Raw genomic sequence first — 23,578 nt, 5'->3', positions numbered from 1 at the left:
CTTTTCTTCATCTTCCTGACGTTTTATTCTTTTCTGGAAGTCAGTCAAGGTAAATAAATGGCTTTCATCTTTGGCCACTGTTCACTCCATTTTTCCTCATTCTTTCTTTCTCTCTCCCTCCCTCTGTATTGCTTTCAGATGCAGGGCTGAATGTGGCTTGTGTTAACAGTGCGAGAGGCTCTGCCATAAAAGAAAGTGAAATTCCATGTGGCTTGGTCTAAGCAAGGCACATTACAGTAATACATCAAGACGTGCAGCTCAGCGTTAACTTTATCAACAGCAATGAAACATATTTGTTTGACAACCTTTATGATGAAAACAACACTAAAACAAAATGAATAAAGTCTCGCAATGCCAGACTTTCCTTCACAGCGCTGCGGAGGAGGTTCTGGCAAGTCCACACAGCATGCCAGTAATGGAGAAAAACGTACTCTGGTTTATTAGCATTTCATTAAACCAATCACAATTGTCTTGGGCGGTGCTAAGCGCCGGACAGAGCCGCGGTGCTGCTGCATTAACAGCTCAGAAAGGAACTTGGTGAAACATGTGTACGTTCAAAGGTTAATTTAGTCGTACAGAAAACTCTGATTGGACAGATAGTCCAGCTAGCTGTCTGGATTTACCCTGCAGAGGTCTGAGGAGACGTAGAACGCAACACAAAGAAAGCCAAATAAAAATAAAAAGTAACCTTTATATATACTTTTAAAGTATTTACAATCAATAATTACTTTTAGTGAATTAATAAAAGCTAAATAATAATTTGAAAGATTGAAATTGGACAAATGTGTTTAAAAAAATGATTGGTGACACATGGACAGAATCCAGTTTTTGCTGTGAACACTACCATTTTCAAGCATTCCCGTTCACTTCTTTAGCGACACCGTCCCGCTGACGGGACAGTTTTCTCCACTTAAGAGAAACCTTTTACTCCACTTATAAATTGCAAGCATTAAATCTCCATAACCCCACTCATGCAGCACACCATTTGAAAGTTCAAAGTCTCAAGATTCGATTAAGCCCAAACACACAGCATGAGATTACTTAGTTATAGTTATAATGCTGTTTAGAAAGAAATACAGAAAGATTCTGTGCCGCTAGTGTCTAAAGTCGAGTGTGCATCCATATCTTTTTCCTCGTGTCTTTATTCACAGCGGGGAAAGATCGCCAAAAACTTTTCTTTCCTACATCGACAAAAGTCCAAGGAATTAGAATATGCAAGCCATTTAATCCAAAACGAGCTGGTCCCCTCACAATCTTGTAGCTGAAAGCTAAACAGTTCATAGTTTCTGGGTTTTGATCGCTTCTCTCTTCTCCACCGGGGCTGCAACACTGTTAATCTGCACACCGGCGGATTCTCTGACGTCCCAGGATTTAATTGACAGGTGATACAAGCCAATCCGTCTACTGTAACGCGAGATGGCCCTAATAGAAGCCAATCATGTCTCTGAGTTCAGGGAGAACCAACGTAGGAAAGATTGACATCTATTCCTTCCAGTTAAAATGAGATCTTGCAAAACCCGCCTACCTGTTAAGCCAATAAGAAGAAGAATTGATTGATACCAAACTTGACCAGATAATGTTAACCCTGTGTTGGCTGCAGCTGTGTCAAAGCAAAAATATGGCCTTAGTTATTGCATTTCACAATTTATCAATTTATAATTAGCTGTTTCTATAAATGTATGTATATAGTTATTTCAAGTATGTGTGTGTTTGATGTAGATGTGTTTTTGTATTTGAGAAGTTTTGCATTTTGCATTTTTTTGGCTTTTTTTGACTTTTTTTCTTAAAGGAAATCAGAAAAACACACAGACATATCAAAGAACAAAGAACTTCATAAAATATCAATTTTCTAAGTGTTATTCTTCAGGATCTTTTCTGTTTTAAGGCTAATAGTTTTGTGTGTAGCCCATCTGATATGTTCACAGTAGTTTTTTTTTATCATTTTACAGACGCTTTACTTGAACGGAAATATTAATTCTCTAGTCTACCCTCTTTAGCTCTGTGTCAGTAAGGCCTAGAATCACGCTGACACTTCCCAGTGACCTCAGGCTCATCCCGGAGGGCCAAAGTATACGGGAACTGTGTCACCTTTTTATGTATTTTCAAGTGTCACACATTTACTTTGTATGTTAACAGGTCTTAACAGTCAGTGGCTCAGCAGCAGTGGTGTCACTGGAGGCAATCTCAATGTTTTTCCTGAAGAGTTGTCATATCCATGAAATAATCCAGCGTTGGGCCAAACAAGTGGCACCTTTTTAGCAGATGGATTAGCACAGGATCAGGAACGTGAACCCCTATAACACTCTCGCTATTGCACTCTGCTTTGTGCGCACCATATGTCAACAGCTGAAGTGGGTTGAGTGAGACAAAATGTTTCGCTAAGATTTTGCTCTCCGTACTTTCAATGAAGTGTGTGTGTGTGTGTGTGTGTGGGAGTGTGTGCGTGTGTGTGTATGTCTTTAGCGAGTTTGGGCATTGGGGGGTTGGGGGTCGCGTACTGTAATATCCCCAGTCTTTCACTACCTCCTCTACAACTTATTACCTTGGCTAGTTGATCTGATGGTGTAATAATATCTCCTGCCTCTGGCTACGGGAAATGGCCACATGCATTATTCACACATGCTAAGATGCTTATTGATGACTGCTTTATTTTTTATTTCCTCAACGGCAGAATCACTTCTCACATTTTTCTTAGTTTTAATCCTCTGTTTTGACACGAGCCTCGTCTAATGATCCTCACTCACTCTCGGTTTTCAAATAGGTTAGGCTTGTTTGATGAGAATTTAGTACAAGCTTTTGGCACGAGATAAATCCGTGTGGAACTGAGGCTGATAATACATGTAGGTGGAGCCCCATTTATTACATCTACTTGATTTGATGTCTGGCGGCTCATTTTGTCACAGCTGTTTCCACTGGGGTATCACACAAGTGCTGGGTAAAAAAACACAGAAAATATGACTCCTTTGAGAAAACTATATGACAGTGCCTTGGGACTCTAGGGGAAGTTTGTCTAATCTCATGTGTGTACATTTTCAAACTGATGGCTTCCTTTTCATTCAATCAGTGATTGTCAATGGGACTTATTCCCTTTTATGTCAGTGCTACTGGATGTTTAGCGGTCTTTCCTCTCTGAACTCATGTTTCCTCTCTGCTCTCTATAGTCTCTGAAACAGCAACAGGGGAACTCTAGTTACTTTCCTTCACACCCATTCAAAATACTGTCCCTGTTATTTAGTTTGTTCAGTGGTGTTTTTGTGTTAATACAGTAGAGTTGGTCCTATTTCTAAAATACATTCATGTTTCGTCTCCTTTAGAAGTACAGTATATAGATACAGTATACAATTACCGTTTGGTGGGTCCTCATGCAGTCATCTGCAGCATCTACTTTCTCGGTTTACTTTTGGACGGATTCAGTTACAAGCACTGGAAATTAATTCTTTAAAATATAGGTTTTTTTGGGAACCCTTTACGAGGCTAGGTTGTGCTCTGCAAATGTCTACAACAGAGTTGGCGAGAGTCCAATGACACTGCAGTGAAAGTTACACCTTCGGCTGCACGGTGAAAGCTGCATGTTAGCACAGCAACTTAATGAATGTCACTGATAATGGATAAAGTGACTATCATCGTGACTATGACAAAGAAACTGTATTTAATTGTGTACAGGTAAGGTCTGGCTTAATATCTTCACCTTTCCCCAGATATCGATCCGGCACATTTGATTGATGGATCTTTCATTAAAATAGGAGCATATCAAATAATAGGGACGACCAAAAACATGCAGCCGAAACCGCTGCTGTGTACTATAGACAAGCCTTCAGCATGACCTCCAATCAGAGCAGCCAGAACTATGACCATGACCCAGGTTGGAAAATACCAGAATGTCCCTTTAAATACATAAATGTTCTTGTGTTCATTTGCATTATATATATATTTATAGGTCATCTCATCTTTTATTTGCATGCAAGAAATGCCATCTACCATCATAACAGCTGGGATTTACCGGTGCAATAAAGAGAGTTATAGAAGAGGTCAGGAAGTGAGTAAGAATAGGTGTTGCAGAAGACAGATTTTGCCACTCCATTTTTAATGCAGAGCCCTTTTTCTCTTTCTATCTTTCTGCCAGACACAGTGGGCTGTCCTGGCCTCTTTCTCTTGTCCACACACACACACACACACAGAAACACAGCTTAAAGTATCAGCTTTGGGCTCAAAAAGTAGTTTACCAAAGACTTGATGGCCCACATTGGAGAAGACAGCATGACACATAAGCAATCAATGTTTGACCAAGACCAAGGGAGTAACTTTACTTTCTATTTTTTTTTCTCTCGTTTCCCCCTTCCATTTTTCTTCAAATCCACCGGTATTGCAGTATTAGTAATTCCAGATCCAAAAAACAATTAATGCTCTATCCCTGTTAAACATCATAAATTGATAATGTATGTTTGGTTTATTTAGGATTGTTTTCTGATAAAAAGCTGTATATCCCTTTTGAAATATTACTCTCTTTCAATCTATCTCATTGTCTGTTGATTTAAGTTCCTGGAATGCATGGTGAAAGAGAAAAATGGCTGAATTTGTTGCATTGACTACACGTAGGTTGCAAACCTAGTAGGCCAAGAATAGTTGGGTGGGAGTGTAAGTTATTCCAGCCAAGTCCAGGGCTTGATATCTATCTTTGGTCAGAGAAACGCATTACATTTTTCACTTAAACAACGCTCATACCGTTGTAATTTGCATGTTTGTCTTCTAATTGATACAAAACAACTTTTTCTTTTAAATGTTTAAGTTGTTTTAGGAAACTCTGCCATCCAATGCAACCAAACAGTAACCACTGAATGCAAGCTTCTAAGTACACCTTTTTCACATCATTCACCATCGTCTTCAAGGTTTCATTTTTTAACAAAAATAGGTTGGGAAAGTGTTTGACAGCTGACAGTAGAGTGTTTGATGTTGTTGCTCGCCAGAAGCACATGAACACAAAATAAACTCAACAAACAGTGTCATCCTAGCAGACACAGAGAAGGGGGTTCTGTATTTGACTCAAACCAACTACTAGTATATTAATTCAGCTCTGACCATGACTGTTACATTTAGTTGTCGGCTCAGAAGTAGGAGTACAGCACATATTCACTCCCAGTACACCAAAAACGAAGCTTGGTCAGTTGCCTTTGGCCTTAGTTACAGATGCAAAAAGTCTCCTACAGTGCCTCCGTCAGATGCAGGGACTTAGCCCTTTGGCGTCATTATTTAACGCGGTTGGTTGGAACTCTTGGTGTCACTTTTGGACGCTCTGGGTTGAAACCAATTTGGTGTCATTTTTCAATGTGCAGGGTAAAATGACGTAGTATGGGTTAGGGAAAGATTGGGTGTGGGGTTGAAAAATTGTAGGTTTAAACATGGGGAACAAGAGCAGGACAGGTAGGTTTTATTAAAAAATGGTGGGTGGGGTTACAAAATGTATGTTTCAGTGATATGTTGGACAAGAACGGGACACCGTCTCCTTGGTGAAAGTCGTTTGACCCATCTCCACCCCAACCTGCCTCTTTAAGCAACTCTCTCTGAATACTACGTCATCTTACAGTGCCGCAGTCGAGCTGTTGCTATGCCAGGTGCGTTCCAAACAGACGCTAAAAGGTGATTGATGTATCGGTACCTGGTACTGAGAGCCACTGACCAAGCATCAGTACTTCAAAAGTTGGGAATGAGAATGGGTTGAGGAGTAAAAAAAATGTCTGCATGTTTAGGGACTGGGCTACTCGAGTAACAGATTAATTTAAATCATTAAAGTTATTTTAAAGTTGCTCACAGATTTCTGTCTGGGTGATTGCTTCAAACAGAAGTTATATCAGTGCAGTGGAAATCACCATATTCATAAACAAATTACATCTGAGTGTGGGGGACTTAGAAATGATGTAACCACATGTGGGATGGAGGGTTAAGCGCTCTCATAAGCGTAGCAGCGTACTGTAGGAGTTTTGGGTTGCAGTCTGTTCTGTCGACATCCAGATGTGAGCCGAGAGGTCAGAAAGTGTTCTGGATGAGTGGATTTGAGGAGCATGCCGGGATGTGTGTGGCAAAATGAAAACAAAAAAGCAGAAATATGTTACATTCTTTCCTTTTTCTCTCTTAGAGATATAATCTAGTCCTTATCTCCTGGCCATCTGCCAGCAGGGATGCTGGAACCATCTAGCCACCTGATTGGCCGTTTCCAATCTCACCACTGAGAGGCAGATTGATAACTCACTAATCATTACTTTGATAACAAAACAATAATTTGATATTGATTGCTTTAAAAAAGGTACAGTGTTTCCTTTCACAACATAGACTGTCTTTTTCTTAAGTAAAGGATCAATTACAGTTGTTCTGTGAAAAGAGGGTTCATTTTTAACTTGTCATAGAAATGAAGAAATCCTCATGAAAATGCAAGTTTGCAAGTCTGTAATAGTTTTTTCATATATATACAGTATATTGCACTACTGTTTTCAAAGACTGATCCTTACAAACAATAAAAACATACTTTTTTGTAAGTAATTACTACAGTATTTTATACTTTAAAAAGTCAGATTCAAATAGACCACAGTCAAAATTATCACAATTAATATTGTTGCATAGAATGATGCGTGTATAGGTCAATGTTTTTGGACAGATGCATACTCACAGGTCTTTCCACTTTTTCTTTCTTTTTTTTTTCTCTGTCTCTTGATCTCTCCCTTCTTCATGTCATCCTTTGAAATAATTTGTCTGCACTTGAATGTGTGAGCTTTCCTGTTGGCGGGGTGGTGTTTGACTCGATTATCCAGCTGAGAGCCTGGCAGTCTCTGGGAGGGCTTTTGTGAGAGAGGCTGTGCATGAGAATGCTGGAAAAATGTTGGAATGAAACTTTTGTGTATGCATCCTATTGTGTGCCTAAGTGTATTAACCTTGGCCCGTATTTTTTGTGTGTGTGTGTGAGAGAGAGAGTGCGTTAAGCCATGCTTCACTGACACTCTTTCTTTCTTTCCACAGAGAGAAGTGCCTTCTTTCGGTGACCCCTGTGGCTGTTTGGCTCTACTGAAGCCGCCTCTGCCTCTGTGCCTGTCCATGTCTGCCAGAGTTCCAAGCCACACCTGAAGCCCCCAGGACTGCCAGCCCCCGTCCTCTGAGCCATTCTCCACCCCACTCCATCTTCCCTCCATCTCCATCTGCCAGTCAGACCTCTCTCCATCTATGCCACTCAGCCCTCCTCTGTGGAAGTCAACCACTCCCTCTCAATCTCCAAACAGAGCCTGATACTGAAGACACACAGCTTTTATCGGCTCCTGTGAGCGGAAGATCGTCTCTTTGCCGTCCTGTCCACCACAGCCTTTTTCCCCCTCATCCTCCTCCTTCTGTTCATATTTCTCCTCCTTTCTCCTTTCCTCCAGCCCTGCATCTTTTCATCATGGGCCAGGTCGATTGAAAACGTGTTTTGCCATTCTTTTCATCTGAGAGTTCAGCCGAGGAGCAAGGCAATAGGCAAAACTTGTGTGTGTGGGTGTATTTGAGAGAGAGAACGAGAGTGATTACAAAGCAAACCCCTGTGGCCGTCACCAGCCCAGGACCTGGGTGACAGACGGTGGAGGACTCCTATTACAGCCGCAAACAGACTCTTAGGATGGGCTGCTGTTAGGCGAGTCCCAGGCCTCGCAGGCTTTACCTCAGAATCAGACCCTGGGGATAAAACCTCTTATAAATAGATTTTTCCCATGTCCCTAACCTATTCTTTATCATCATTTGCCCCAGTGTCATTAGAAACACGTAACTGCATTTGCTGGATATCTATTCCTCTTAATCGAGCCCTGCTGCCCGATTCGAAATGGCGTTGAACATGACACAGATCCGGGACACAAAGTGGCTGACTTTGGAGGTCTGTCGGGAATTCCAGAGAGGAACGTGTTCACGACCGGACAGCGAGTGCAAGTTCGCCCACCCTGCCAAGAGCTGTCAAGTGGAAAACGGCAGAGTCATTGCCTGCTTTGACTCACTCAAGGTGAGTATGACTAACACCTGTAATGGTCATTGTTCACTGTCTTTACTCTTCTTCCAGCATGCAGTGGTGACAAGCATTGTCTTCAGGGTTTTAAGTTTTAAGTTCTATTTTGGGGTTTAAGGATGCTAAAACTTGTTAGACCTTAGAGAAGGTAACGCTGTAAGGAAACGGGATGAATTGTTTCTAAGCCACGGCTATGGCATAAGTACACATGTGTATAAATACTTTTTAGAGTGAGCATGTGTGTTGTGTCGAGCTGAGAAGAGGCCGTAATCACAGTAACATCTGTGGATCAGACTCAGAGTTTCCTTCACGGGCACATAACGTTAGTGCAGGACTGTTGGTTGGCACATTGCGAAGGTTTCTGTGTGATCGTCACATCAACAGGCTGAATGGGAACTATAGAAGTAGGGCAGCACACTGTGTATTTCATGTTTGTATGTGAATCTGCAAGTGTATGTCTGTGTGTTATTTTGAGGTCACGCAACGCAGTGGGGTGTTCTCAGAAGGCTCTGTAATTTACTGTCTATTTTTGCCCTGGCACCGGGCCAACATACTCCCAATATGCAGCTCCTCTCTCTCTCAGAGACAGGGGGAAAGAAAAATCAAACAGGGGAGGAAATGAAAAGAGTCAACACGGACCAGTTTGAGAAGTTGGGAAGGAAAATATTAATATATATATATATATATATATATATATATATATATATATATATCAATGCTCAAAAGCACAGCTGATTAAAATGTGTATAGTGTCAATAGACTGTATTGAAAGGGCTTGAGATTTTTTTATTTTCAACAATAATGGAGTTAGATCTTTGTGTTATTTAATCACAGTAGTGTCAACCAACCAAAGTCAGTTTAGACTAGGACCATTTGGAACCAATTCAGCATTTACTTTTTCAACATGAACTGTACACAAGACCCTGCCCCCCCTAAACATGACCACAACGTCGTTAACCATGCTTTAGTGTTGTCAGCTAATGTTTTTCAGACATGTTAAGTAAGAACCATTTGATTACAAGTTGATAAAAAACCCTCAAAGGGTTCCTCATTAATTTCTCTTAAAATGTCTTTGCTACTGTGTAAACATAGTTTGTCAGCGACAAAGTCAGGTGTGAACTCTATTCAACTGAAGAAGAAAAGAAAATGAGGCTATAAAATAAATTAGAAGGCATTACAAGCAACAAATGTTCCCTTCAGTCATTAAGACACTGTTCCCAGTTCACAGTTGTGGACTTCCATACTCTGTGAATATACATCTGGTCACACTTCTGATTAACTACAGTAGGAGAGTGTGAAGGGTCAGCTGTGGCAGCATGTTTACTGGCTGAGGGCCAAACATTAACAGTAGTATAGTATATGAAGACAAGTGCAGTACATATGCAGAATATACACACCGTATGTACACGCATGTCACACACTAGCACGGCAGCATTTCAGCCTGGTGCCTCATTATACACACATCCAGCGATATTGGTTGAGTCAATCTGGGAATTCTGGCTTGAGTGAGCACAAGGCTTCTGATTCCTTGAGTCATGTTCACCGTGTTGTGCACATTTCCTGTAATTTGTCTCCTATCTGATTGGCAAGCACGGTGTTATCCAGTCTAACAGGAGACCAGAGGTGGAATTCAGTCAAGTCAGGCCAGTCCAGGCTAGTCCAGGCCACAGCAAAAGGGGGGTTTCAGGGGAATCACATGGATCATGGAAACAGACATGCAGGCTGAGCCGGAGAGGGTGAGAGCAGGCACAGCAGGGAATGTGCGAGGAAGCGTAGCACTGTGCTCAGCGCCCTTCCCTGCTCTCAGTGCCAGGGCATTCCACAGTCCACCTCCCCTCCCTGCCTCCATGACAGAATGATAGATCTGCTTTATCTGCTGATGAATTCATAATACATAGCAAGGCATGGAGAGAGAGTCAAGGGGATAGGGAAGGACAGACAGGAGGATGTGGAGAGAAAAGGGAGTGAAGGGATGGATGGTGATACACGTGGCTTCGCACTCCTGAACAATTTGGCATAGCACCCGCCCTTCAATCTTGTTGAAATGCAGGGCAGCAAAGGAACGGAGGGCCTGTATCTGGAGCATTTAAAAAAGGCATGTAGTTAGCTTTCCTTTGATTTCTTGGTATTCAAATGGTCCTTCATTCTCTGTTTTAATAAATGAACTTTGTTCTATATCTTTTTTATTTTTAAACTAAAGCATTTTGCCAGGCTTGCCAGGCTTGCCAGTGTGTTGCCAATGTTTCTCCTTATTTCATTCACGTCATTCACTCCTTTAGCGTTATCTCAGAAAAGGTGAATGTAGTGGAGAGTTCCATCCGATGGGTAGCATGACAATGTAGCAATACAGGGAAAACAGGAAATGAGTCAGTGGCAGAGACTCTGTGTGATTGGCTGATATTGCGAAAAAAATGACCCTCCGTTTCTAGAATTACAACCGTTACAAAGAAAAGACATGGCACAACTTGAACATGCTTTAGTGTTTATTTATTCATTTAGCATTGAAAGGAAATGCAGGTAAAACATCTGGGTGAGTTTGGTTTGTGGAAGTGAATGGATTTGATTTGCACTATGACAGCAGTGTTAACACAACCACTTGACCAGTCTAATAGCATGGAACTTGGGCACAGGGCTGAGTATGTCCTTGTCACAAAAAACACATGGTGGTTTGTTTAAATGCTTAAAACTGACAGCCGGTGTGTTCAGAAAAAACTCAAAGCATAATTTCTACACATTTTTAATTGTGTGGACAGTTGAACAGTCAGACAGTTTTTAAGTGCACAGACAAACTTGTCAGCTTACTGTCTGTGATGAAAGAAAATATAAGAAAATGGGATATTTGCTTGTCCTTTTGGCTCCAGCCACAGGACTTTGGCAGCTTGTTGCTGCTAGAGGCTGGAGACAAATCTGGTTTCATTGTAAGTGAATGCAGAGCTAATCTGGGGATATTTAGGCTGACGACATACAATAAACTCACCGTTGGGGCTGTGATGGGAAACAGGTAAGGAGCAAGCTGAAGAGCCGCAGGAGCTCCAATACAGCATGATGGACTGAACTGAAATTGTCTGAGTAGGTTATATTCCCACGTCATTTATTTTTGTTAAGCTTTTTATACTATCTGTTGATATTTTATATATTTCTTCCTGGAAATTTTGACATTATTGTTGTATTATTATTTGTCATATCCACTATAACTGTCAGGAGCTGCTGTTATTAGTAATATGTTAAGTGGATTATTGGGCCCTAATAACTCCATAAGGTAAATGGCAACATTGTTAAAATAAACATAATACACATTGTTAATTATTTTTTTGACTTTTGGGAATATATTATATCAGAACACAGATGAAGAATGGGGTTTTAGTTTGGGGAGTGGTTGTAGTAATTGCTGTTTTCTCATTTACAGATTTGTCTTTTTGTGTTGATTATATTTTAGCCCTGAATAGAAATTGTTACTCAGTGTTAACATGCACTCTAACAAGCCCACTCAGGAATTACCAATTTACTCATTTGCTTGCTTCAGAGGAAACAACATTACATGAGAAACGTAGTAAAAGTGGCCCTGGATATAAATGAGTGGTGAAAACTTTTTGTTCTTCCTGGATGAGTGGCGGTTTAAAGCTGAATATACTGTAGATGCATTTCTCTGTTGAAGCTGGGAAGTTTGAATGAAAAATACCCTGCATGGACTTTGACTGAATTTGAATTTTGCACATGGAAGGATTGGGGTGGGGGGCAATTTGCACATTTTACCAGTAATCAACCTTTATGTCCCATAATCAAGACCAAAAGTTATTAAATTACCACCATGTTTTAAAATTCAAATGCAAAATGATAAAAAAGAAACACTTCCATGCAAAAGACATTTGGCAGTCAAATGTGTTTTGGGTGGGTGGGGTGAATTTCTAATTTAATGTTTACCAAAGCGTTACCCTTACTTGAACCTTCACCTAATTTTGTTTTGTTGGATCTTTCTACAGTTAATTATTTAATTTGTGGTGTTAGTTACAGTGGAGAAATGTAATATTCCCACAAGACAGCAGTATATTGTGTTTTTTCACTTAATATATGAATTTGTTAGAGTTTGGACCCCACCTGCTTATGCTTATTGATGTGTGATAACAGAAGATTCCTTGATATTTTTATGTTGGAATTGACAACCTCAGTAAACAATGTTTTACAATTTTTATCTTTTACTAAAAGAAATGAGAAAAAGATCTGCATATTAAATTTCCCCAATTTATTGTCATTGAATTCCTAGTAAATTAAATCTCCATGCCATGTTATATATTAATACATGTGAAATTTGTGCACTGTAATTTTTGAACATTTGGTGTAACAGCAAAACGGAAACACAAAGTGAACCAGTTAGCAGGTTAAGCAACGCATTCTCATGAACGGGTTTGTAAAGTTATGCACACTAAGACGTATGACATCATATATATGAAAACTAGGGGGCTGCCGGCTGGTCCCGTGACATCGGCTAAAGAGCTTTGTGCTACGTACACAGCGGCAGTTGCTAGCTGTTTAAACCGCTACAGAGCTTCAGACCTCCCTCACAGCTTGCCGTATTGGCGGCTGTTAGTAGATAAGTTTGTCCGCTTCAGAGCTATGCGACACCGGCTACGGTGCTCCGCATGGTGCTCCGCATGGTTTTCCACACGGTGCACACGGACGCATGGTGCTCCGTCAGGTCAGCGGTAGTTGGTGGTTTGGTTACCTGAGAATAGGTGACTGTGTGCCGGGTACAGAGCACCTCAAGCTGGTCATTTCGGGGGAGATTTCAGTTGAATTTAAGCAAGGAAAAGAGAGCTTTATATGATGACGAAAGTTAAGGTACCCGCGGGGTCTTAAAACCTTTAAAAAAAGTCTATATGAAGATTTTTTTTTTTAAATAAACAGTTTTATGTTGGGAGTACTAACACGTTTTGGTCTCAAACGCTTTCTGGCCAGACTGTTGACTGTTGTTACAGTAACTGAAGACAAACTTACCTTATATTTGGTGTCCCAGGGGTGTTCATTTCACACTTAGTCCACCTGCGGTGGCTAAAAGGTGTCAGATAAAGACTGGATCAGTGAATTGGACACTGAACGGTTGACCAGACACGCTTTTTCAGGTTTCTTGGCCATTTAGCAAAACACTTAGTCACATGGACATCAAAGGTGCTGGTCAACTCCAGTTTATTGGGTACTGTTAGGCACAGGCATGTCTTTAACAGAAAGCCCTATAAAGGTGCTGTTAGAGCTTAATGAAAACTTCAGTGAACTTATTATTGCAATGACACACGGCATAGTGTCATTATGGCAAAGCGGATGTGCATAATGTCCCCATAATCACTTCAAACAGCCTCTTTAAGGGTATAATGGCTGTTATAAAATGGAGCCAGTGTGTTTTCGCAATATTTTCTTAGAGTTGCATGCGTAAGAAGCACAATTTTCCTAGATGCCAAAAAAGCCTTAGGTTGTTATCAATGTGCCTGGAGTGTGGATTTAGTCTCCACCAATTCCCCTTTGTGTAATGACTCATCTTCAAACAAAGGCATGAATACACAAAATGAAAAAAAGGACTCATACATACCTACCATTTGGGATTTTGTTAGAGAAGCACGTTGCAATGAAAAAAAGATAAGATCTTTTTATATTTGTTCAAAATTACCTAAATAATTAATGAGACTGAAATGATTAAAATAGAAAAAAAAAAAACCTATGGCTTTTTGTAAAATCCATAATGTATCCTCTGAAGCAACAACCTTGAAGTACTTTGATGTACCTTGCGTGTTGTATGTTCATACATATGTTTGTCCCTGTACACTGTGTGTGAGTTATGAGTAGCACCCTTTTTTTTCCTGATCAATAATTATGGGCTGCATTTTAGAGAGTACAACTCACATACACCCACAACCTGGCGTCAAGACGTGCTCTAGCCCCTTAAAGACAAGCTAAGCAAATGTAGAGGGTGAGTTTGAGAGAAAAAAGAAAAGAGAAGCGATAACAGGAGAATAGGTTGGGCAAAACAGAGGTAGAGTTGTTTGCATGTGTGTGTGTGTGTGTGTGTGTGTGTGTGTGTGTGTGTGTGTGTGTGTGTGTGTGTGTGTGTGTGTGTATGCATGCGTACAGAGGGATGCAGTATATTAGATAAGAAGTCTTTGAAAGGGAAACATACTCCAACAGTGATAATTTGCTCTGTATCTGTATTCTACTGTCATCTCCACTCTCATCCTTTCCTCTCATTATTACCTCTGTTAATCTGTCTTCAGTCAACTCATCCTACACCCCCCTGCCCCGCCTCTCTTTAGTTCTCCTCCCTGGCACCCCAGACACTTTTTGATTTCCATTTCACACACATTGATTTTTATCTTTGTTTCCTATATCACTTTCGATCATATTTTGGGGCGACATACGTTTGTCCCTTGTTTTTTTAGTTTTTTACTGTAGCCCACGGTTAACAGAAGGCCAAAGCAGAGACACATATCTTAAATGAACAGAACAGATTTTTCTTCTGATACAGATTCCAATACCTCAACTAAGGGTATCTTCTACTATTACTGATCCTTTGGCAGTGCTCTCTTTTCCCTAAATCTCCAATCTTTATATGAATATAACTAACAAAAACACAACATGTTATAATGACATTGTCTTAGAAACTTTTTATAAGATGGATTGCTCATGTCTCTTGATAAGGTCAGTGCATAGTCTCAAAGAGACAATCAATTCAATTCAATTCAATTTTATTTATATAGCGCTAAATCACAACAGTTATCTCTTTGCACTTTTTTCATAAAAGAGCAGGTCTAGACCGTACTCTGTGATCTTATTTACAGAAACCCAACAATTCCCACAATCAGTACAATTACCATATAAATTACAGGTATAAAGACATATAATGTACATTTGAGGTACAAGATGATATCAGCATGTGTGTTTCAACATGTATTAATGTGTAACATGGTCAAGGTTTACTTCAGTGTACATTAGGGCTGGGCAATCAAACATCATGATATTGTGGACCAAACACCTCTATCGATACTGTGGGGTTGACTACTGGTGCTTTCACAAAAGATTTACACAATGACATTTTGGATAAATACTTTCATAATAAATCAGTAATGTGGATATAATGATTAATAGAGTAAATGAAACTAATAAAACAGCTAGAACAGTCTGTAATTCAGCCTTTAAAACCAGGAAAAGAAACCACTTATGCCATGTTTGCAATATAACGATATCCAAAATCTAAGACTATATCTAATCTTGTATCACGATATCGATATAATATCGATATATTGCCCAGCCCCAGTGTATTACTGACATATGTAACAGAACTTTAACATTGTTGGAGGATTAGGTTTTATTGTTATTAATGTAAGTCTGGGAAGTGGAAGATAGTTAGTATAGCTTGCTAAAATTAGTACTGATTCCCACCAGACCTTCCTACCGAACACTTAGGGGGAAGGTCACTGTCAATGCAGAAATTTTAATAAAGATTGTGACCAAATAAGTGCACAAGTAAAAAAAAAAACACAGAAGATATAGTTACAGAATTCTGAGCAAAAACTATTTTTAATTTTAGCTTGAAAACAAACTGCCAATTAATTTAGGAATGACATCAGGTTCCATACTCAAGCTATGTTAACTTTTGGTTCTTTTTGTATTTTGAATTGTGCCTTTAAAGTGCGTGTGTGCATACATGAGTATCCTCTGAGCTGTTTTTATAAAGTGATGGTTTAAGAGATGCTCCAAAACATCAGTGTTAGCAAGTGGGTGTACACCTTCTAACTGTTATCATCCAGCACTCTGCAATTCCATTAATAGAAAACATATTTTGTGCCTAACTAAATAAGATACACCATATCTGATTCATCACATATCTGAGCCTACACAGGACATTATAAAAGGTGGCTTTTATTAAAACACTGTCATTAAGTAAGCAGCGAATACCCAGCCAGCAGCTATTAACTTTGTCTGGCTCGATTCATGAGCAAGTCCTCCCTGAAACGTCTCCTCTAAATGTCTCTATGTCCTCAGAGAGGCCACCAATTCTACATCCATCTGTGGATACGCTGCCTCAGCACAGACACGCAAAAACACACACACACATCCATCTTTAAACTTGCTGCATCAGCATAGAGACATGACACATCAACATCAGAGCCTAAATACATACAAGGGCATTCAGGAATAGCTTCTCACCACATGCAATCGGCTCTCTTTCACCTTTTGGCAGCCTTCATCACCTTCAATCATCCACTTACCAAAACGTTAACTTTGGCACAAAATGCTACTCTCTACATGCAAACTTCTCGCCAAATATGACCGTTTTTCAGCATTTTGTATCTGTTTCTGTACGAAGCTGGATGGCCCTGGATGTTTAGGCAGTCTGAATCTAATATCAGCATCTCTGCATGCTGAGTCGTGATGTCCCAATGCAATTGCTGCTCCTGCTGCTACTGCTGTTGTGAACAGAATATCTAATCAGTTATGGCCGGATCCATTCCAGTTATTCTGTCTCGCGTCCCTCCCCACCTCACCAATCTAACTCTCCATCTTTCTCCAAGTACACTGATAAATCCCCCATCCCCCACCTCTCCTTTATTTATTATTTAATAGCATACCATTTGTAATTCTTTGAGAGTGATGCGGTAAAACAAACATTTAAATTAGACTGCAGACAAGTAAGGTGTTTGGGGATGGAGGGAGAAGTAGATGGAGAGTGGGTGAAACGGAGCATTAATTCACTCCAGGACAGCGAGGTGTCTGCCAACTTGTTTGCGCGCCTTCATCTTACAGCAGTGCCGTAAGTCTGTCCACCCCTGTCTTGCTTTTCCTTTGACACTTCTTCCCCTCTATCTGTCACTGACCCTGTGCTCTCCGTCTGATCTCAGGAGTACAGGTGCTATGCAGTCACACTTCTCAAGCTTAATCCTTCACTTTCAAACCTAAACACAGAAACACACATCGACACAAACCGCAAAATAGCTGTTACTCTCTACTGCTGTCACCCACACACACAGTGACACACACACCCACACACACACACACACACACACACACACCCTCATCTCGGTAAAGCAGAGAGAGTCCTGTGAAATCATGAGCATTCACCTCAGGTAGGTAATCACGTTAGAGTGGCTTCGGTGCCTGGTTAATGGTATTGCAGGCAGGAATTTGGAGGCTGGGCAAGTTGCTCACTGCTGTGGGATTGGGCATTTTGAATTGATAATGTATGTGTGAGCCATTACAAAAAGCCATTTTACTCAGGCTCTCAAATTATGACGTAATAGAATACAGAAGTTAAAATAGAGAGATTTTGGTTGATCAAAACACAACAAAAGGGCAGAAGTCATTGTTTTTGATGGAACTAGGTATGGACAAACATTCTCCAGGTACTGGCATGTCTTTTATCCTATCACAGTCTAAAGGATGGCGCTAAGCTCTGCCCGAATCTGCGGCAAACTAGCCTGCGGAAGGATCTTCTTTTGGTGGAACGTGTACGTTCAAATGTTGTTTTAGTTATGCCACAGAAAACCCAGACTGGACAGATAATCTAGCTAGCTGTCTGGATTTACCGTGCAGAGATCTGAGGAGCAGGTAACCATAGTCCTTGTACATCCACCGTAGATTACAATTTCAACACAAAAAGACAGGCATCTGGTTGAATTCCTTGGAGAAATCCTTGAAGTGGAACGTCATGGATATAGACTAGGGCAGACATGGTGGTGCAGTGGTCAGCACATGTCTTTACATTGTTGGAATCCAGAACCAACTGCAACCTTATGGAAACATGGCTCTAGAGATGACAATGCATGTACGTATGTCAGTTGGTCATCCACCATTTTGGTCCAGACAGAAAAAAAAGATGGACTGTCATGACATTTTATACATACTATATACGTGTATGGTTCCAAGAGGATGAGTCCTTCTTACATGTGTGAGCCCCTGATTTATAATCTAGTGCCACCATGGGGGTTGACACAACTGGATGGATTGCCATGACATTGTAGTAACGTTTCATGTAGCACCATTGTAAAGTCAAAACATTTGGATAAACACTTTGGTTATGTCTAAATACCTGCAAAACTAATGACATTACATTCAACTTCAGCTGTACTTTGTGTTGGCATACAAACACACAAAATTTAGATGATGAACATGGTCAACACTTTACCTGCTGAACAACCTCATATTAGCATGGTGACTTTAGCATTTAGCTCAAAGCAAATACAGCCTACTAGAGCCCTTACCGTGGCTGTAGACTCCCACAGTAGTCACACAGTGTATGGTTACGTTCAGGGGACATTTTTTACTTTATTGTCATGCATTATCATGTAATCAAAACAACGATCTGAACAATCTTAAACAAACTTAAACAGTATAAATACGTCATTAATAACCCTTTAACTGGACATGAACATGGGTCTCTGAACCAGTATCTAAGCGGTAGGTACACACCTACAGCTCATCATAATGAAAATGATGCGCGCAGATATAGAATTTGTTGGCAAGCAAGTCCAGCTTGATTAATGCAACTGAAAACATTTGAATATTTACTCCAGACGCAATCATATTTTAGATTATGAACAGCATTAGATTTACATTTGTAATTGGTGAACAATTTCTTTCTGTCAAACAACCTCTGTTCCCAAGGGAGCGCAGTACACAAGGCTCGACTGCGTCTGTCGTTACCATGTTCGTTCTTTTATTTGTTTGTTTTTTACCCCTGCAGTTATAAACATGCATTTATGAATGTACTCATTGCCCCCATCACTCACTCCTTAATTAGAAAATAATCAGAGTTGGATGAGAGGTTCATTAAATCTCATCCTTAAAAGCCATCAGCCCCAAACACATGAGTGGGATATTTATCCTGCTTATGAAAAGAACTCGGATACCTCCTCTCGCTGTGTTCTCTCTGCTGAAAGAGAAAGTTGTTTAGGAGGACCGTTTTCACAGACTTAGAGCCATCAACAAGTGATGATGCCAAAGAAAGAAAGGGTTTTAATGGAAGATAGAAATAAAGTGTGCGAGTGCGAGGGAAGGACAGAGAGCGAGGTAATGGGGGGAGGAAGGGGAGAAACATTGAGGGACAGATCATTAGAGAAGTGCTAATTAACAGAAACCCCTCTGTTTAGCAGCACTTTGTCTCCATGCAATATTGATCCCTCATGACCATTATGCGTGACCATATTTTTTGCTGCTTTCTGCATGCTCTTTTCCACTTTCTTTCTCCAAAGGTTTACTCATCAATTCTGTATCACCATCTTACAGCAAAGCTGTAAAATTCACTTATGTCATTGTTTTTCTTTATTTTAGGCCTGAACACGCAGAACATGCAAATCTGCAGCAAAAACAAAAATAGGTGTGATTTTAATGACACAAGAAAATACCATGTATCTGTTATCGCACCATCATGACATTAAATGTGAGGCGAGGAATGTGTCTGCAGTGACAGACAGACAGTGTGTGGGGGGGGGTTCCAAAGCAGACTAAAGTCAGAGAGGAAAATAGACTGTGCAGCAATGAAAGTTAAGTGAAAGAGTAATGGATGGGTGCATAGACATCAAATGGTGCAGCATGGAAAGTGATGGACAGATGGAGAGGGAAAAAAAGGGAGAGATGTGATAGATGGTGCGTGGATGGAGAGAAAGTAATAACAAAGGAAGAGAGCGTGGACGTAAGCAGGAGTCGTGTCAGTCTGTCTGTTCAACGCACGCAAGATTGAAGAATGTCTGTAATATCCCTTTATTGTTATAGTACATGTTGCAGGGCTTGCTGTTGGACATTGTCATTCTTCAAAAGGCTTTAACTGGATTACAGCCGTATCAGGCTCAGCCATCAGAGAGAGATACAGCAGCTGTGTTGTGTTGGGTCTGCCGACAGCACTCTGGCTGTCGCCGTGCAGGCTCTCACTGCAGCTTTCCTGCTGATATTTGAAGTCTAGACTGGACTACATGTCACAAAATATGTGATTCTAATGACACAGAGATTACAATCAGATCCTTTGTGTTCATGCAAAACAAATTATTTGAGCTTCAGTGTAATCTCAATTAAATTTTTAGGCCAAATTTGTTGTATCTGACCTTTCTAATTCAATTTCGGCTCCGGATACACAACACTGCATTCGTGGCTGTGTCCAATCTCTGACAACGGATAAGTCCATTGTTGAAGAGCCTCAGGGAAGGTGGTCACCCCGCTCTTTGCTGAAGTGGTACAAGCCGACTTTGATCAATGTGGATCGATGTGGATGAGTGTGCAGCCAAAAGGCGATACGTAGTGAAGGCCCTCTACTCTTGACGTGCAGTGTGTGCGTGTGTGTTTGTGTGTGTCATGCTTTTCATATCGCACCAGTGAAACATATTCTTAACCTAGAAATGACTCTGTCTTGGTCTATACTGTCTGCCTTTCTCTCTGTTTCCCATATTTGCTTTCATTTGCATCTTTCTGGAAAAACAGGATGCTGAATGGTCCTCTACAGTGCTGACAAAGTCACAGTCCTGAGAGAAATAACTAGCTATTTAAGTGTGCTTAATATATTTTGAGTATTCTTGGATGTGAAATGTATAACTTCAGTGCAAAAAAATTTATAAATCAAAAGACCTTACATCATATTCTGAAATTAAGCTGTTTTTTTGGTCTATTGTCAATTTTTTTTTTTTCGGGCCTGCAGTTGTTGTCAGAACAAGAATTATGTGCTGTAGCTCTGTATAACTATCTTTTGTTTTCTCCTTATCTATTTGTTATTAGATTTGACGTTTTGTCTTTGAAAAGAAAAGCTGTGCATTGGCTATGTGTGTGTGTGTATGTCTTTGTGTCTGTGTGTGTGTGTGTGCGCTTCCAGGGGGGGTATCATCATTTTATGGAGTGAATGCTAATCCTCTCTTATCTGTTTTAACCTCAAGGCAATGACACTAGCTGCTGATGCCAGTACAGTGACATCCTTCGTTGGAGTAGAATAGGACTGTGTGTGTGTGTGTGTGTGTGGGTGTGTGTGTGTGTGTGTGTGTGTGTGTTTGTGTGTGTGTGTGTGTGTGTGTGTGTGTGTGTGTGTGTGCGCACTGATGAGAAAATCTGCTTCTACTCGCATCTATCAACTTTCCCTCCCGCTTGAGAGCTTCAGGGTGTGGTCTCATGATTATCTGCCACGTCTGTCCTCCATGACTCATCAGAAGGAGAATAGAATAGAACATTCCAGCCGTCTGACTCCACTTCATCTGATCCTGATCGGGAGAAAAATATATTGTCATTTGATACTTAATCCCTCTTGAGTTCAGTACACAAAGCAAAGCAGGCACATCATGTATTGCTGTGCACTCATATTGTTGTGTCTTCTCTGTGTCCACTCGTGCAGGTTTTACATATTGAGGGCAGCACTGTGCCTGTTGCCAACAGCGTCTACTGTTTCCACATTAGAGCCACTTAGTGTAGTTGCTAAAGATCACTGCACAAAACAAAGGCAGCTGCCAGTCTTTGTCAACGAGCCCCTTTTGTTCATTCACAACATGATCTTCTCTTTTGCTTTTTTTTACTCTTACTTTCTCTTGAAAAAGAAATACAAGAAACTGTTTTTGTTCATGTCGTCCACCTCTTGGTAAAAACTTAATGACAATGGCTGTGAAGCAATCTGAGGAGAGCGTGGAGGGGAAGATCGGCATATGAAAAGAGGAGGGAGTTTTGGATGTAAAAAATGAAGGAGGCCTATTCCCAGCAGCTAGTGGGGCCAATACATCTGCAGAATGAGCGTTACAAAGATGGGCAGAAAATAATTAGGCCTAAAAGCTGTTGAATCCTGTGTGCCTGTTCACCAGTCTTCCATTAAGACTGTTTTAATGGGTTTGCTCTCTGCCTGCCTCCTTGACACAGTGAATGGGAGATAAACCTGAATTAGACTAAACTTTAGAGAATGTGCAATGCTTAGGCTGTGAGTGAAGTAAAGATGCAGACAGAAAAGAAAAGATGAACAAGTAGAGGATGGAGGAAGAGGGTTAATTGAAGGAGAAATAGAGAAGAAGGGCCAGATCTCAAGGGGTATGGCTTTCTCTACATCACTTTGTGTGTGTTTGTGTATGTGCGTGTGCAAGAGAGGAGATAGTGTTGTAGGCTTGATAAGAACAACGCTAATTAGAACTTTGCCTTGCAAAGTTCTACAATGCCGTTCCCACAGGAGCCGGGACAACACTTGCCACCTATACTGCACCCTCCGGAGAGAGAGAGACACACACATTGTATTTTCATTTGTTTCCTCCATTTCGAACAGATTTAACAAGCAACCGAAAAAATGAGCAAGTCCAGACTATGAGACTGCAGCCGGGTCAGTGAAACAAGCATAGTGAGCAAAGATGAAAAGGAGGCTCTGCTGCTGATTCACTGACTTAGAAATGATATTTAATCCCTTAACCACCAACTTTATTTCTTTTAGGGCTAATTGGTATGCCCTCGGCCGGAGCCCTTACCTACAGGACTAACCCTTTGTGGTGTTTTGAATGTATTTAAAGTAGTATGTGGTGTCCCCTGTGTGAGATTGGTCCCGATGCTGAGATGTCGCTCATCTAACTTCCTGGATTCTATCCTGACCTCTTGGGCAGTGAAGTATTGTGCACGTTACAAAGTGCAATAAATAGCTTTTAGAAAATCCATCTAGTTTTATGTTGCTTCTTATTCCCCTAGAGCGCTGGCTCGTAACTTTACTGCTCACTTGTCTGACCATGGCGGAAGTTCACTTTCAAAGCAGTGAGCAGCGGTTGTCGAAGGGTTCAGGGCTGCCCCACTGCGAAATAATCTGAGCCTTTTATGCACAACTTTGGGAATCGGGAATTCTGCAAACTTTACGTAAGGCAATATGCCAAAATTTATAATTCAGAGTGTTATGACATTAAGGGCCCTATTTTAACGATCCAAGCAACTAGCGTGAAGCGCATGGCGCAGGTGTGTTTTGGGCGTGTCCAAATCCACTTTTGCTAGTTTGACGGCGGAAAAAGGGTCTGTGCGCATGGTTCTAAAAGGTTGTATTTAGTGTCTTCATCATTTCATAGGTGAGTTTTTGGGCGTTACATGTAACAAACCAATCAGAGTGTCATCTCCCATTCCCTTAAAAACCCAGGCGCGTTTGGACTTTGGCTCATTGCTATTATGATGGCGGATTTGAACCGTCATATTGTTATATGTAATCTTTTACATGTGTGTGTGGTGCTACACTTCCCTGTGTGTGTGTGTGTGTGTGTGTGTGTGTGTTTGTGTTTAACAAGCATGGTGTGCGCGGGCTGTGCATTAGCCTAAGCAAATTTTACTAATTTGCTATTGACTTTAGACCAGGTTCTTGTTGGTCTATGGCGTGATCACTTCCCGCTGCCTCAAGATAGCAATACATCAAGAATTTACCTGAACCTCAAGAATTTACCTGAACCTGCAGGTGCATTTGCTATTTAAACAACGTGGGCACAGGATGGGAAATTGACACCTGTGTCAGTCTTAAACTAACAAAGACACTTGCGTTGGGCTTTGCGCTATGCCGGGTGCAAGATAGGGGCTTAAAACAGCAACTAGATAGATAGATAGATAGATAGATAGATAGAT

At 40.8% G+C, this 23,578-nt stretch overlaps 1 protein-coding gene across 11 annotated transcripts in view; it reads left to right on the top strand.

The window, feature by feature from the left end:
* Positions 1-23,578, top strand: part of LOC117941800 (muscleblind-like protein 1) — a 65,810-nt gene that overhangs the window by 14,609 nt on the left and 27,623 nt on the right. For 10 of the 11 annotated variants that reach the window (XM_034866940.1, XM_034866950.1, XM_034866949.1 and 7 more), the window contains exon 2: positions 7,006-8,008. In XM_034866940.1, the coding sequence (XP_034722831.1) occupies positions 7,835-8,008 (174 nt within the window). In that variant the 5' untranslated portion in view covers positions 7,006-7,834. Of the gene's footprint in view, positions 1-6,934; positions 6,960-7,005; positions 8,009-23,578 lie in introns of those variants that run through there. The other variant, XM_034866941.1, reaches the window with a different exon arrangement.

Source organism: Etheostoma cragini, chromosome 3 (assembly GCF_013103735.1).
Source record: "Etheostoma cragini isolate CJK2018 chromosome 3, CSU_Ecrag_1.0, whole genome shotgun sequence".
NCBI classification, from domain to species: domain Eukaryota; kingdom Metazoa; phylum Chordata; class Actinopteri; order Perciformes; family Percidae; genus Etheostoma; species Etheostoma cragini.
The sequence above is the reverse complement of the archived record's forward strand: the minus strand, read 5'-3'. Positions and strand labels throughout refer to the sequence as shown.